Genomic DNA, 14,789 nt, shown 5'->3' on the forward strand with positions numbered 1-14,789 from the left:
TCAAGGTTTTTCTATGAAGAAAATTGTTTTAATTTCATGTCTTTCTTTTTAGATATTTTTTAAATTCAGTATAATGACTGTGCTTTTTCTTGCACCCTAATATTTTTAATCTCTAATTAAACTACTTCTGGAAGTTTAAGTTAGTTGTCTTTTAAGAACACACCAATCTGCTGGCATTCTATTCTCAGTTGCATACTTGGCATAGTTTCTGCAAAAGGAAATTCTGATCTTTTATGTATTATGGATGAAATAAGTTTGCCTGCTACAGTCTTCAGTAGCATAAACCACTTTTTCATTAGAAACAGGTACTGTAGAGTGAGAATCATTAAGTTGATAATGTGATAGCCTTTAAAAAGTTTTGTTCATTTCAGCACCTCTTCTGAACTTTAGTTCAGTCCTACCGGCTAAATATTAGACCTAAGCACAGAAAAACCTTGCTTGACATCAGAGTGGTGTATGTCGAAAATTACCAATACGACATTCTAGTGCATCAGAAGACCTATTTTGAAGGCATTACCACAAATAATATTGTTGTCACATGTGACTAAAACCAACTATAAAACTCCAGAAAGCATGCAGATTGTTTCACTGTTTTTTCTCTAGGACTGAAAATTATTTTTATCCTAAAAATAAATGAAGAATAAAAAGGACTAAAGGTCTGCTGCTCCTCTCTCTAGTCAGATGTGGGACAAAGAGGTTTGTGCCTAATGAGCTCATCTTAATGCTAGGATTTAGCTGCAAATTTAGTTCTTTGTAAGGCAGGACGTAATTTTTAAAATGCTGTTATTTCAAGTAGTTTGTGTTTATAATTTCAGAAGTCTTTTTCTGAGTTATGTCCATTTCAAGTAACTGAATCTCAACCTGGCAGAAATTCTGTGAAATCTGCATCATTTGAAGATGTTCTGGGGAAGCTTCTGGATTAATGCACGTATTCACTAGTACCAGCAAATTTATAAACCCTGGCTTTCATGAACTGTGTTCTTTGTAAACAGCAAGCCAGTGTGAAATGGATTTGATGCCATGGGTGTGGTTGTAAAGATAGCTCAGCTCTGCATAACAACTGACTTTTTACACAAGGAGAGCTGCTTGTGAAATAATAACTGATGGCTCTTATTTTTCTTACATCAAATGGATCAGGTTCTAATCATTTGCTTGCTTGTGCAACTTTCTCTCTTGCTCTTGGTTTCGATAACCAGTTTTCACAGTTATTTACCATGTGCCAATAACTGTACTACAGATGTTAGGCAAACTAGACAATAAACCGCTTACATTTAACTGCGCAGATAACGTGGCAGGGAGGTGTAGTGCTGGTTATGCTGTAACAGAATCATGCTGAACAGCACAAATATTTAGAGACAATGGGATGTCACTGTTTATCTGGCAGAGAATGCTAATGTAAATGGTGCGGTGTCTTCAAGAAAACTAGGGGTAATATTGGTCTTGTGGGATCTCCAAAGCAGAGAGAGGGGAAGTTTACAAGCTATGAAAATGTAGCAGTAGAGGAGGTCTGGCCATTTCCACTTTAATCTGGCAATCAACCTGTCCATTAGTTTCCATATCTCATAATCTGATTGAACTGTTAAGATTACAATAACAGCTGTGGCTATGGTTTTACCTTAAAAATGATAAACAATTATCTTTATCACACAAGAAAGATGCAGTATAGAGCGTAACACAAGCTGCATTATGTACAGTGGTACTATGCAACTCAGAATACTACTTACAGCATCTCTAAATCTTTTCCTTTCTCTAAAATGTGATAGAATTATGCACCCTGCAGTAAGGGAAGGTCCTGCTTAAAGTCTCTCTGGGTGTTAAAAACATGGCCATGTTGTCAGTATGGGGGTGTGTTTGAGTTTTTGTCAAGGCAGCCAGCTGCAGCAAGGCAGTTGCGTATCTCCCAGGGAAGGACAGTGCAGGATTGTGCTGGCACAGTGAGCAATTGTGTTGGAGAATTCTGCAGCATAGGTGGGATTTTAAAAGGTAGGTAAGGAAATAAAAGGTTTACAACATGATGAATAAACAGGCTCTTATATGTTTTACACTTAAGCTTTCATTTTCTTTTCAATCCAGATGAGACAGCTGGAATACTGTATCCAATTTTGACTATTCCAGAGCAATTCAGACTAATGTGAATGTAGTAGAAGTCTTTCAGGTTTCTGGAAAATTCATGAAAGAATCAGGGTTATGCAGTCTAGAAAAGACCATGAAGAAAAATGACAAAATTTCATACAGAGGGAAGAAGTAGTCTTCCTATGCTTAGCGAAAAGAGTAACAGGCTCAAAATTGCACCAGCAGAAATTCTGACATAAGGAAAATCTTTCTGGTGGTTGGAGTAGAGCAGTGAAGCACATCACTTACAGAGGCTGCAAAATCTCCACAACTGGAGATTTACAGGGCACTTGTATAACTACCTAAACCATTTCTGGCAGGTGAGGTTGCTTCAGGTCAGGGACATCAGCCAGATGAGTGCTCACAGTCTCTTGAAGCCCTATTTTTAATGACACATATAGACCTGCAAAAAGCACACCAAAAGATTTAAATCATAAAAAAAAGAAAAAAAGCAGTTAACAATGCTTACTCTGCACTGACTCTTCATGTTATTTCACTTCCATGCAAAATTAGTAGCTACTGCACCAGAAGTCAATATAACAGTAACAGTTTTACTGCACCGTGTTTCTCAACCGGAATATTGCTGGCATGTCTATGTATAAACTTCTAGTTTGAGCAGACAAAGCCATTTTAAATCAATGTTTTCACTCAAGCATCACAACCCTGATGGAAAACAAGATAAATGACACAAGTGTAACATGATGTCACTTAATTCCCTAATGTTGGGAAGTGCCTCGTTCCCACGCTGTTTTAAGGGACAGTGCCACGCTGTCCAGTTCTTTGGCATCTGGGGAGTTTGGGCTCCCCTCCATAGGATGCTCCAGGATCAGGGTATTGCGTATGAGCTAGCCAAGCCAGCCAGTGAGAAACATGGCTCCTCAAGAAAGGCTAGGTGCGCAAAACGAGGTGCTGTTGAGGATTCACAGATGCAACTTCTCTTCTAGCATTGCCTGCTTATAGCAAACCAGTCCCTTCTTGCAAAAAAGGCAAACTCCAAAGAGGACACACATCCGTGAAGTGAGACCTTTACACACAGCCCCCTTTCAGATGTGGAACAGAGCTGCCCACCAGCAGTCAGGGATTCATTGTGCTGTCTCCCTGACCAATCGAAAATGTAAGTATTTCATGCTGAATTAATAGTTTCAAAAAGAGAGAGCAAAGTAAGGTGCCTCAGAATATCCTATAAGAAACAAGCCTGGGACCTTATCGGAGTGATATCCAGCTGGCTTCTTGACAGAAGTGCAATCAGGTTTAATTTCCCTGATCAGCTCAAAACTGGTGAATGAGCACACTGCCTCAGCAAAAGCACGGGTTTTATCAATGTAAGCACAGTAATCGTGTCAGCGTTATCTCATTCAACTAGACACAAAACTATACAGCCTAAGTTCAGCATCCACACTTTCTGAATATGGTTTATGAGAAGCTCTAAGTCATTTCTCATCAATCATCTCAAACAGCCACTGATAATGACAAACATGAACAGTGTGGGAAATCACATCATTTAGCGTATTACACTTGGTAAGTCAGGAGAGTTTACAGCAGTATTTAAAGTGCTATCTGTACTTTCTCTCACTGGTGTTATAAGAATGATTGTTCTGATTCTCTAGCCCTTGGCTACTGCTAGCTATGTACAAGCCTCACCTTCCAGGATGCACAGATTCTCTTGCAGCAGACAGGCACACTCTAGACCTTTTTTCAGAAATGCCCGACTTTTAAAAGTAAAGCTTTTATCCCAGTTCTGACCTGAAGAACCCCTGTTGCTCCTAGCAAGTTAATCTAAAATGAAACAAGGGAAAGCAAGCAAGAAAATTCTTCAATCTCATGAATAAGAGCATTCTCTAATCATGTGGTCCTTGAATATGAGGGAAAGCGATGACATCTGTAATCCCTGCACTGAGCACAACCCAGCAGACCAATGTGTTCAGGGAATGTATGAGTACATCTCATGAGCAAGAGAGGCTGGTGACAAATTTTGTTTGTAAATTCTTCAGAGGCACACCACAGAATTTGTTCTGATGGCTCGGCATCAAAGTTCAACAGCAGGAATCCAAGTGATTTTTTGCACATCTGGAGGTTAGTGAAGGTCCAATGGTACTTAAATATCAGACTATAATTCACCATGTAAATCTTGCTCAGGGTCTCAGTTCCTTGGTGAGAGTGTTCTATTAGATCCTGTGATGTCCAAATGAACCATTCCAATACCCTATATCCACTGATAAACTCCCTAAATCCATGGGCTAAATGTGTAAGTGTACTACAGTACCTAAAACTGTTCAGGAACAATCCCACCTAGTTAGAACAATCTAGCTGGAGCTGAGTCACCCTGGTGAGGCTTGGTTAGCATGCAGCATAACGGAGATCATGCCCTTCCAGGGCAATTCTCTGTTAGATGGATTATGTGCTTACAATTGCACTTGGTTCAGAAAGAAATCCCTCCCCTACTGCAAGTCATGAGGAAATTGCTCAGTGTTGCTGCTGGCAAAACCTCTGGTGGTCTTGACAACAAAAACCCGACCCAGCTATTATTAAGAAGCACATCAACTGAGAGTATTATCAGCAGCTCTGTTTCTGACTAAGGCATTGGTCAGTAATGCTGCTGCTACAGCTTGAAACTACAGCACCCTGGCACATAACCCAGAAAGCATGCCAGCTTCTAATGGATACTGACCACAGGAAAATGAAACTCCTCAGAGGAAACAGGGATTAGTTCTTGATATAATCACACAGATCCATAGAAGCATCTGGTATTTTCAGTGAACACTGGAAAGGGTGAGCTTGCTACTATATGAAGACAAACAGATGCATTTATATTTGTACTTCAAGTTTAAAATTGTCCCTTATGCATTGGTGTAAATGCTTCAGCTCACTGATAAGAAAGTATACAGAGGGTGAGCAGTTAGAAAACTTCCTAAAAAGCAAAACAAAACAGACTTGCATTTGAATCAAACCTTAAAATAGCATAACTTATAAGCACAGAATTAACAGTGTCCAGAAGCAGAAGAGCTGCAATATGGTATGCAAAAACAAAAGTGAAAAGGGAAAGCTAACCCTGGTTGCCACTTATGCTAAAACCCTTATATAGACACAGCTTGAGTCACCTACAAGATTGGAACATCTTTTGTGAAGACAAAAAGTCAATTTTTCTAATGCAATGAATTTAAATCACTTAGCAAACATTAAATATGCAATACATCTGTTACAGATGTCAGTACTATTTAATCATTGTGATACAGGTGCGTGAAAATAGACCCAAAGACTTCAACACCAATCTACATGCAAGAGGATGCATAAATAAGGTAGAAACTTTCTTAGGTCATGTCCAAATGGAACCAGAATCACCATCTCCCAGAATCACCTAGCCCAACAGGTCCCTCTCTCTGAGAATATTTCTTATGCTCAAGAAATAAATAAGCTGAACCATCCCCATCTGTCATGCCAGTTCATGGTTGTCAGGACACAGCCTGAAAAAAAGATATTGACTTACAGTACCTGGTAACACAGCTCTTACCTGCCATAGAGAAGTCAAAGACTCAGGTTTCCAGCCAGGATGAAAACAAAAATTGAAACAGGATTTTTGCCTGCAAGACTAGCTAACCAGCTCCACAGAGGTCCCTGCAACTTCCATTTAACCTGGAACAATGAAACTTGAGTTGACTCCACGTTTTGCCATTTCTGAGTGCTAAAGAGAACATAGGTTGAAAAAATTATATAGGTAGGTTGAAAAAAATATATAGGTTAAGTAACCATAACTGGTTTCCAAGCATTCTCTTAATCACTTCCTTGTCTTAAGCACACATAGAGTATATACCACACACAGCATCTGCCCATTACAGTAATGCCAGAGTAGCTCTGTTGAAGTTACAATTCCTCCCTTCCTCAGATTTCATGTTGTGATGGTTGCTATGATTGTCGTTACCCAACAGCAAATACAGCTTTTGTACTTCACGGGAGGGAAAACAAAACTATTTTTTTATATAATGGGTGCATTAGACCCATGAGTAATCAGACAGGTTTTCTTCCTGCAAGGAGCTCCCATTCATTTCATAAACCCCCTTGGAAACATGCAAGTTTCTTCACACTTCTGCTGTCCCCAGGCACAGGATTTTGCACACAATTCAACACAAAGCTTACTCAGCAACAGCAGACTAAAAGCAGCGTTTTGCTTTGGTTCTCCTCAGCAAACAGTGGGCTTATGCTGAGATTTTCATCCACACCTAAGGACCAAAGCTAAAGGTGATCCTTTCTAAAGAAGATCAAGGGTCTATGCAAATACTTCCACACATTTTCAAACCTGCTCCTCTATGGCATTCCCTTCTTCCCTGATTGAAAATATCCTCATTGCTTCAATATTCTGCTTTGGATGTTTCTCTCCCTGTTTTCCTTCCCCTGTTCTGTTCTAATTTCATTTTCTGCTAATGACAAAGGCTATAAAGGTTTCATTCATAGCAAAATTTGCATTTATCTCGGCTACCATTTCCAACAGCCACCCACCCTGGCCCATCCTGTTAATGCCTTCCAAGTTTGCACACAGGTACAACTAGACTTCTAATGTGGCTCTTTGCCAGCCTCTGTTCAGAGCTGACCACATCGCCACCACTGCCAGCTGCCCAGGACTTCAGGGATAGTTTGTCAGCTTGCATGAAGTCCCAGACACTTGAGGTTGTGACAACTGGAAGGTATTTGCTGCATTTCAAGATTCACTAATCATTTCACAGAATCAGTCCATAGCAAAGCCAACATAAATTGTGACTAGATATGTCAAGCTTTGATCATAAGTATGGATAATCATCCTCAGTAGTTCTGTTAAATTTGCTGAAACTTTTGCAATATGGGTGCAGATTTTTTTCTCCCAGCAAATGATGTAGAATAAAATCTGTGTTTTGAGACATTTGCCAGGCACTTGTGTTGCTGGCTGCCAAAAAAAAAATCATCTTTGCAAGTTTTCTTATTGTCTTGATTTAAGTTCATAGTTCATAGCAGCCACCCACTTAACAGCAGATCTGCCCACAATTCATATGGTCATCAATCAGCAGGAATTAGTAGGAGCATCTCATCCACCTGTTCAAGCTGCCCTGCAAACTCCCTGTTTGATGAAACAGCACAGACTGTTAGAACCACTTATAGCTCGAGAGAAAACATGCTAATTAAAATCAGTTCTGCTCTGTCAAGGACACGGGAAGCAGTCCAGCAAAGATCTCACTCTTGTCATTCCTCATTAGGAGATTGTTCCTTAGAAGGACTGAGTTTCTGGAATCTCCCTAATCTGGAATCCCCACTAATGCCATTGCGTAAATGGGTGATGGCAGGGTCACACCCAGAGTACATGGAAGCACCGCCTGGTCACCTGGTCCCATTGGCACACAGGTTTGGCATAACTCTCACCTAATCAAAAGGTGTAGCTCCATATGGCCAAGACTGTAACTGTATCCTTAAGCACCTGCTCTGGCACCAAGACAAATGAATCCATCCAGAGCCGCCTGAAGTTGCACAGCTGTTTACATACTTCACGAAACATGAGACATTATCTGCCCGCCTGTGACGATTTATGTGCTTTACCATTTGGACCATTTCCAAACCATGTGGAGTGAGGAGCACAATCAGACAGATCTACTTTCATTCACAATTCGAGCAACTGCTTTCAGGAATTGCCCAGAGGCAAGATGGTTATTTTCTAGGTATGTCTTAATTTACCAGGCTTCTTCAGCAAGAACCCGTAACAACAGACAGGTAACACTCTATATCAGCTTAGTAAACAGACCCCCAAAATCAAGACAGTGGCACTTTTGACACTTCCCCTCCATGCCAGACCGTGGTTAGCACAGGACTGCTGTTTCAAAAAGCCACTGTCAAGACATGAGGCAATGGATAAGTTCCTTCGTTTTTTACCTCAGAGCAGTGCTGGTCATCCCAGGCCCCCAAGAAGAGCTCTTGAAGCAGTCTGACAGCCATCCCTCTGTTTTAAGCCATGTAGCGACCCCAGCACAGGGAGCAGGCTGGCTGGGCCTGGGTCACTCGTGCCTCAGGGACCTGCCTGTACAGCATAGCAGGGCTGGCTCTGGAGGAGGTGACCAGGCCTGGGCCCCTCAGCATGGAGGTGCCAGAGACCCGCTCACCCCTTCCTGCCTCCCCACACACTGCGGCCTCGCCTTTGTGTGAGCCGCACTGTGTTTGCCCTCCCACTTCCTTGTTCCACACTGGCGCAAGGGCCATAAACCACCTGGCTGGCACAGCCTAGCCCTCAGCAGCACAGGCAGAAGGAAGAGGAGGGAGGGGGATGGCAGCCAGCCCCCTGCTCTGTGTTGGGAGGACACCCCGGGTGCCACCGTGGTGGCTGGGAGCTCAGCCCTTTCCGTAGGGCTGGCACCGCTGCCCGCGGTGGGTCCCTCATGCCTACTGGCCACCCTCATGCTGGGGTCCAGGAGTGCACCAGGGGGGAACAGGTCCTACTTCCCCTTCTTCTCAGACTTCAGGGGCTACAATGTGACGGCCCTGCGAATTGGCGAGTCATCTGCCCTGGCCTCCATCTTCCTGCTGGCCTTGGCGGGAAACATCTGGGGCATTTACCTGCTGGTGCGAAGGCAGCACCGGCTCTCTGCTGCCAACTGCCTCGTCCTCAACCTCTTCTGCGCCGACCTGCTCTTCATCACCGCCATCCCCTTCATCGCCGTCGTGCGCTGGACCGAGTCCTGGGTGCTGGGCGACGTCGTCTGCCACATGCTCTTCTACGTGATGAGCCTCAGCGGCACCGTCGTCATCCTCTCGCTGTCGGCCGTCAGCCTGGAGCGTGTCGTGAGCATCGCCCGGCTCCGGCACGCCGCGCTCCGCCGCCGCAAGGCGCTGGCCGCCGCCCTCCTCCTCATCTGGGCCTTTGCCGCCTTCGCCACACTCCCGCTCTGCTGCTTCTTCTCTGTGGTGCGGCTGCCCGCCGCCGGCGAGGTGAGGACTAGCGCAGGGCAGGACCGGCAGCAGCGGGGCGGTGGGCGGCCGGGCCGGAGGAGAGTGGGCGACGGGCGGCGTCAGGAGCCGGGGCAGGGAGGGGGGCTCGTGCGCTCCTGTCACCGAAGGGAAATGCTCTAGGGAGCGGGCAGCGCTCCGTGCTCCAGGAAGGAGACGAGGCCGTGCCCGAGGAGCGACCGCAGAGAGACCCCCACCCGCCGCTGCTGCTCCCTCCTGTCCCGTCCAGCGGACCCTCCCGTTAGGTGGGAGCTGGGCATTGCCTGGGATGGCTTTGCGTCCCCCAGTATGCAGGGAATCAGAGATGCTCTTTTCTGCACGTTTCCCCCTTACTGGGGGCTCAGCACCCAGGGAGAGCTGCCCAGAACATGCAGCAGCCCTGGACAAAACGGCCATGCACAGATTTTTCTGCTACTATTTTGAAATACATACAGATGTACACCCAACACAACGCTCAAATACATGACCAAGTTTAAGGTCTAGAAGTTTCAATGTTAAAGTTGCTGTTAGCGTTTGATATGAAATTTGTGCAATATTCAGGTGGTAGACAACATGTCTATTTGGAATTGTATGGCTTTTAAAGCCATGAAGTAATACATTAATTGCTTTAAGTAGAATCTTTTCACTAACTCAGTTTAGTCTTCAGCCCTTTTCTCTGTAGACATGGAGATAAGGAAAACTTTGCAGTAAAAATAATGAATGGTACAATGTTAATTCTCTTCTCTACTCTTTGCAAACAGGACATTCAGATTTGCACCTTGGTTTGGCCCAGCAATGCAGGAGAAATAGTTTGGGATGTGACCTTTGCCACTGTTTTCTTTCTGGTACCAGGATTAGTCATTGTCATCAGTTACTCCAAAATCCTACAGGTATGTTTTTCATTTAAATTCTGTTGCAGAACAAAGGGAAGTAAACTCACTAGGCATCACCATATGGTCATTGAATACAGATACACCCAAAGGGAACAGACATTTGCTTAGTGAATGGTAAGTACTGATACAAAATAAGGCACTTCAACCAGTACGTAGCAGCCTATACCCTTCAACTAAGCAAATGCTTGAACAGCACATTACCAGAAGCCCAACATGAAGTCTGCATTAATTTACATATTATTTTTAATACACTTCTCCATTTATGTGCTGTTCATATTTAGACTGTCAATCTGCTGAACGCTAAAAGAGTCAAGCATTTGAAGTAATGAAAAATAAGCTTTTGCTTTCCTTGAGCCTTAACTCCAGAGTTACAGGGGATTTGTAAGAAAGCGAAGGAAAAAAAATCCCCTTTTATGTCTGCTGATCTTCTGCATGTATTTTTAGTACAGTTCTCATTAGAATACACTTATTCCTCCACAATTTCAAACTTTGCAAAAAAAAAACATAAACAATCTGCTTCCACTTTCTTTGTGTGTAGATGTTGTTTAACTGTTGAAATGTAGACCAAGACACCAAGCACCACAGAATTCTAATCAACTAATAATAATTTTAATCTCATCTAGCAAGCATGATGTTAGTTACCTGAATTCCTTTTAAAACATCTAATTCCTTCTTCCTCTTCCAAAACCAGAGTGGGAAAGAGCTAAAAATCTTCAAACTAGGAGCTGCAATGCCTAATCTTTAGCAATTACTTCCAAAAGATTCTTGATTCCTGTATTAGACAATTAAACTTCACATACTATCTGTAAGGAAAATTACAGGTTTTGGAAAGGAACCACAAAATACACAGATTATTGAGCAGGGAATTAACTGATGAAATCCTGAGCACCAAGGGGCAGTGGGTACATGCACCAGAGCTGCAATCCGTGTTTCCATGAACATAGGACTGAGAATCTGGGCTCTGCATGTACTTGCCTATTGATCAGGCTTTCACTTGTAGTCAAAATCATCAGCTTTTAGTTTCTGTACATGCTGGAAACTCATTATAAGCTTGAGGTAAATGCATTAGGTAAAGCACCTGCCTTTTGTAACCTCATTATTTGCTGTAGGGAAAGAAGATACAGAACTCAGTGGGAAGTCTGAGCCCTTGGAAAGCACTGCAGAAAACTGCAGGTCCAGGAATGTCACAGTCCTTGGGCACCTCTTGTCCTTGCAGATGCCAGGTTACAATAAATAAATTTAGAAAACAAAATGGCATGTAGAGAACTAGAAGCCTGAAAAAGTGTTTAGAATACTGGATTACAAAACAGTTCCATGCTGCCATGCTCATGTTTCTTTTCCAGCTTGATAACACAGATGATGAGGTAACGTTTCTCTTGATCTGAGAAAAGAATGAGCCCATAGCAGGATCCCCTCTGTTAGAACTGAATCTGCTCTCTCACACACTCTCCCGGAAGCAACCAGAACTCAGCTGGAGAATGTCTTAATCCCCAAATCATTCCCAAAAGCAGATTCACTCTCACCTCATGAGAACGCTCTGTGATGCCAGTGAGCACAGAGTACAATGCTCAGTGTTGCTGGAAGCAGTTCAGAGCATTCATGTATTCAATTAATACAGCATCTGTGATGATAATGATTCAGATGTGATACAGATGTTAAGACCTCAAATTTGTTAACAAATATACTCTACAAATGTATACTTTACAATTTAATCTGAAACTATTTATATAATATATATATATTCTTAGAGCACTTGTGGTAAGATTAGAAGCCATGATTTGTAGTTAAGTTATTTGGTTTTGCACTGTTCCTTCTTGCAGGCAAGTCTTACATAAGAGGCTAGAACTACTAAAGACATTTGTGCTCTGGAAGTTACCTGACTTCTAAGCTCCTGTTTCTCAGAGTGTGTTCCAGATGCCCATGATAGGTATCTACCTTACTTATACTATGCAGACCAAAAAGGAATCCAAAACATTTCTCTGCCAGCCCATGTCAGCTGAGCACTTCTGTACAATGCAGTTACATCTTATTTACTGCAATCCTGATGATTCTTGCATTTTTAGTTCTGGGCTGTACACCAGCAGGAAAGATGGAGGATGCTTATATGGGACAGATACTGTGGCCGTTTTGAACAGTGGAGGCTGAGCAGGGCACAGAACTTGCTCTTCCCACTTTTATATTAGAAGGAGATATTAGTCCTTTGTATTTTGTGAAACCTTCATTCTTACTAAGACAGGTTAGGTGCCCTCTGAGACCAGCTCTTGGATTGGATTGTTTGGAGGAGTTAGCCTAGTTTCTGGGTTGCAAATATGTACAGCAGAAGATCATCAGCCTAGAATAGTTTTACATGCTGAAAACGTCAGACTTCTCTGCCCATTTTGAATCAGAGAAGCAGCTACTGAGACTGTTCTGTTCTCAGGCTCAGCAGCTGCTGAGAAGCCCATTGTTGGATCCCAGGTCTTGATTTACACACCTGCATTCTCTTGAAATTTTTGGTAGATGTCTGGGTTCTTAATGAATATTTATTCTAGGCCATCGCCCTCTGTGACCAATTTAGAAAACTGCAGGGAGAATGAAAATTGCTCTCTTTCTCTCCCTATATATAAATAGATATAACCATTTTGATCCTTACCTGAACCAAGAAGCTACTAAACATTACTAGTATTAGTGTTATCCTTCCATTAGTTACTGCTAAAGGGAAATGTCACACATATAAGTAGTAGGAAGAATCTTAGCCTTCTGGCTTTCCTACTTACTTTCGTTACACCAAATTGATCCAGGCTTTTGAAAATACCCCTTCTTTACCTATGCAGGGGATAGAATGGCATCTCAATTATTTAGTATAAAGGTTTGTATGCTATGTATTTTGATTTTGTTTTATTTGCATCAGATAAGTGAATGTAACAGACTTACTTGTGCCATGCCAACTTCAGTGAAGATGGGGAGGTAGTGCATGAGATTCAGTTTTCTGCAAGCCATTGGGATTCATTATTCTACCTGGTGACAGATGCTTGACCCCCATGAATACTGGATTCCCAAACTACCCATAGTCTGGTTTGTTACACTGGACTGTACTTTTACAAGAAACACAGTTTCTTAGTGACAAATGGATCTGTAAATTTCCAGGTTAGTTCACAGAGAACAATTCTGATTACTGACTGAAACTTTACACAAAACTTGAAGTAAAATTCCTTTCACATTTGAAACATCTTATTATTTTGTTGCTGTAATAAATTCATGATCTGTCTAATACCTGCCTTATAATACCAGCATGGCTGTAAGAGAACTGGATTGCATTCCTCCTTGTGCATCAATAGGATTGTTCATTATGTTCCAGTTTGCCTTTGTGAAAAAAATCAATGGGTTTATTTAGATAGAACAAATGAGGTCATAATTTAAAGTTAATGGGATTTCATGAGTAATTAAGGTTCTGTTTTATGCTGAAAAGTATTTATGCTTGGAAGAAAGCCATAAGGAGATCAACCAGCCTGACTAATACTGACATGAGCTCACAGCTGAAAGGAAAAAAAAAACTAGTAAAGTGAGAACATTTGAAATGGAGCCACTGACAAAAAGTAAAATGGAATTATGAAAGGCCTTTTTGTGGTCACTTTTCAAAACAGAAACATTACGTGCTACGATTTACTTTTGCGCCTGTAAAAATGTGTTAAAAATTCTTCTAAGTTTCAGTGAAAGTTACTTTCTTTTCTTTTACTGCAGATTACAAAAGCATCAAGAAGGAGTTTAAATGCTGGCTTAGCCTACTCAGAAAATCATCAGATCCGTGTTTCCCAACAAGACTACAAACTATTCCGAACCCTTGTTGTTTTGGTGATCTCTTTCTTCATCATGTGGAGCCCAATTATAATAATTATTCTTTTAATCTTAGTTCAGAACTACAAAGAAGATTTAATTATTTTTCCATCAGTTTTCTTCTGGATAGTGTTATTCACTTTTGCCAACTCTGCTGTCAATCCAATTTTGTATAATGTTGCCCATTTCAGACGTAAATGTCAGGAAATTTTTCTCTGTTGTACAGGGATCCCTGTAAGGCATGGGGCTGGTACAGAAACCACTGTAAGAAGAAGTAACCATGAACAACCAAATCTGTCTTTCATTAGCAGATAATTATTTAAAGTTTAAGTTGTGACACATTTTTGATGTTAATGTCTATGTTAACCCAAGTTGAATAGGTCACTATGTTATAGTACTATATGCCAGAGAAGGAAAAAAAAAAAAAAAGCAAACTAGAATCTGTATTTTTGATTCCTGAAAGTAAAATTCTCGACTTCACTGCTTTGCCTTAGTAAGATTTGGACAATTTAATCCAATGGATTTAATTTGCCACTTACACTGAAATAGGTATGAATATGGCAGTTAACTTGGTGTTTTTAAATAGTTGAAATAAGTACATACCAGACGAATTAATTTCTATGAGGGTACATTTTTAGTTGGCATAAATGTCATTAATGAAGTTATAGTGAGTCTGTGTCAGGGGCACTTGATCTATTTTTACTCTTTTATTTTCTACTGAGTAAGAGATTAACTTTCTAGTGAAAATATACATCCTCAGAAAGTATCTCTCTTTTATTCAATCCCATTTAAAACAGGCACTTGATTATACACTTAGATAACTGACTGCCTGAACACAGGTTTGAGCAGACTAACCAATTTCATGTAGGAAACAAGATGATAAGCATCATATTGGTAGTATCACCAGGTGAATAACCAATTATATTCCACCTCAAATTAAAAATATGGACATAATGCCTTCTAATTTATAAATAAGGAATAAAGAAATGTTTACTTGTTGTGTGTAAAATAGTTCTTTTTAAAAGATGCATATTTTTT

At 41.5% G+C, this 14,789-nt stretch overlaps 1 protein-coding gene across 1 annotated transcript; it reads left to right on the forward strand.

Moving 5' to 3' along the window:
• Nucleotides 1-8,149: 8,149 nt before the first annotated feature.
• Nucleotides 8,150-14,076, forward strand: FFAR4 (free fatty acid receptor 4). The gene is made up of 3 exons (XM_057402354.1): nt 8,150-9,048; nt 9,807-9,935; nt 13,659-14,076. The coding sequence occupies exons 1-3, from the start codon at nt 8,518-8,520 to the stop codon at nt 14,064-14,066; spliced, it is 1,068 nt and encodes a 355-aa protein (XP_057258337.1). The 5' UTR covers nt 8,150-8,517; the 3' UTR covers nt 14,067-14,076.
• The last annotated feature ends 713 nt before the right edge of the window (nt 14,077-14,789 follow it).

The sequence above is a fragment of the Pezoporus wallicus genome, unplaced genomic scaffold (assembly GCF_028554395.1).
Source record: "Pezoporus wallicus isolate ANWC-B61680 ecotype Strahan unplaced genomic scaffold, APGP_CSIRO_Pwel_v1 contig_6787, whole genome shotgun sequence".
Taxonomy (NCBI): Eukaryota; Metazoa; Chordata; class Aves; order Psittaciformes; family Psittacidae; genus Pezoporus; species Pezoporus wallicus.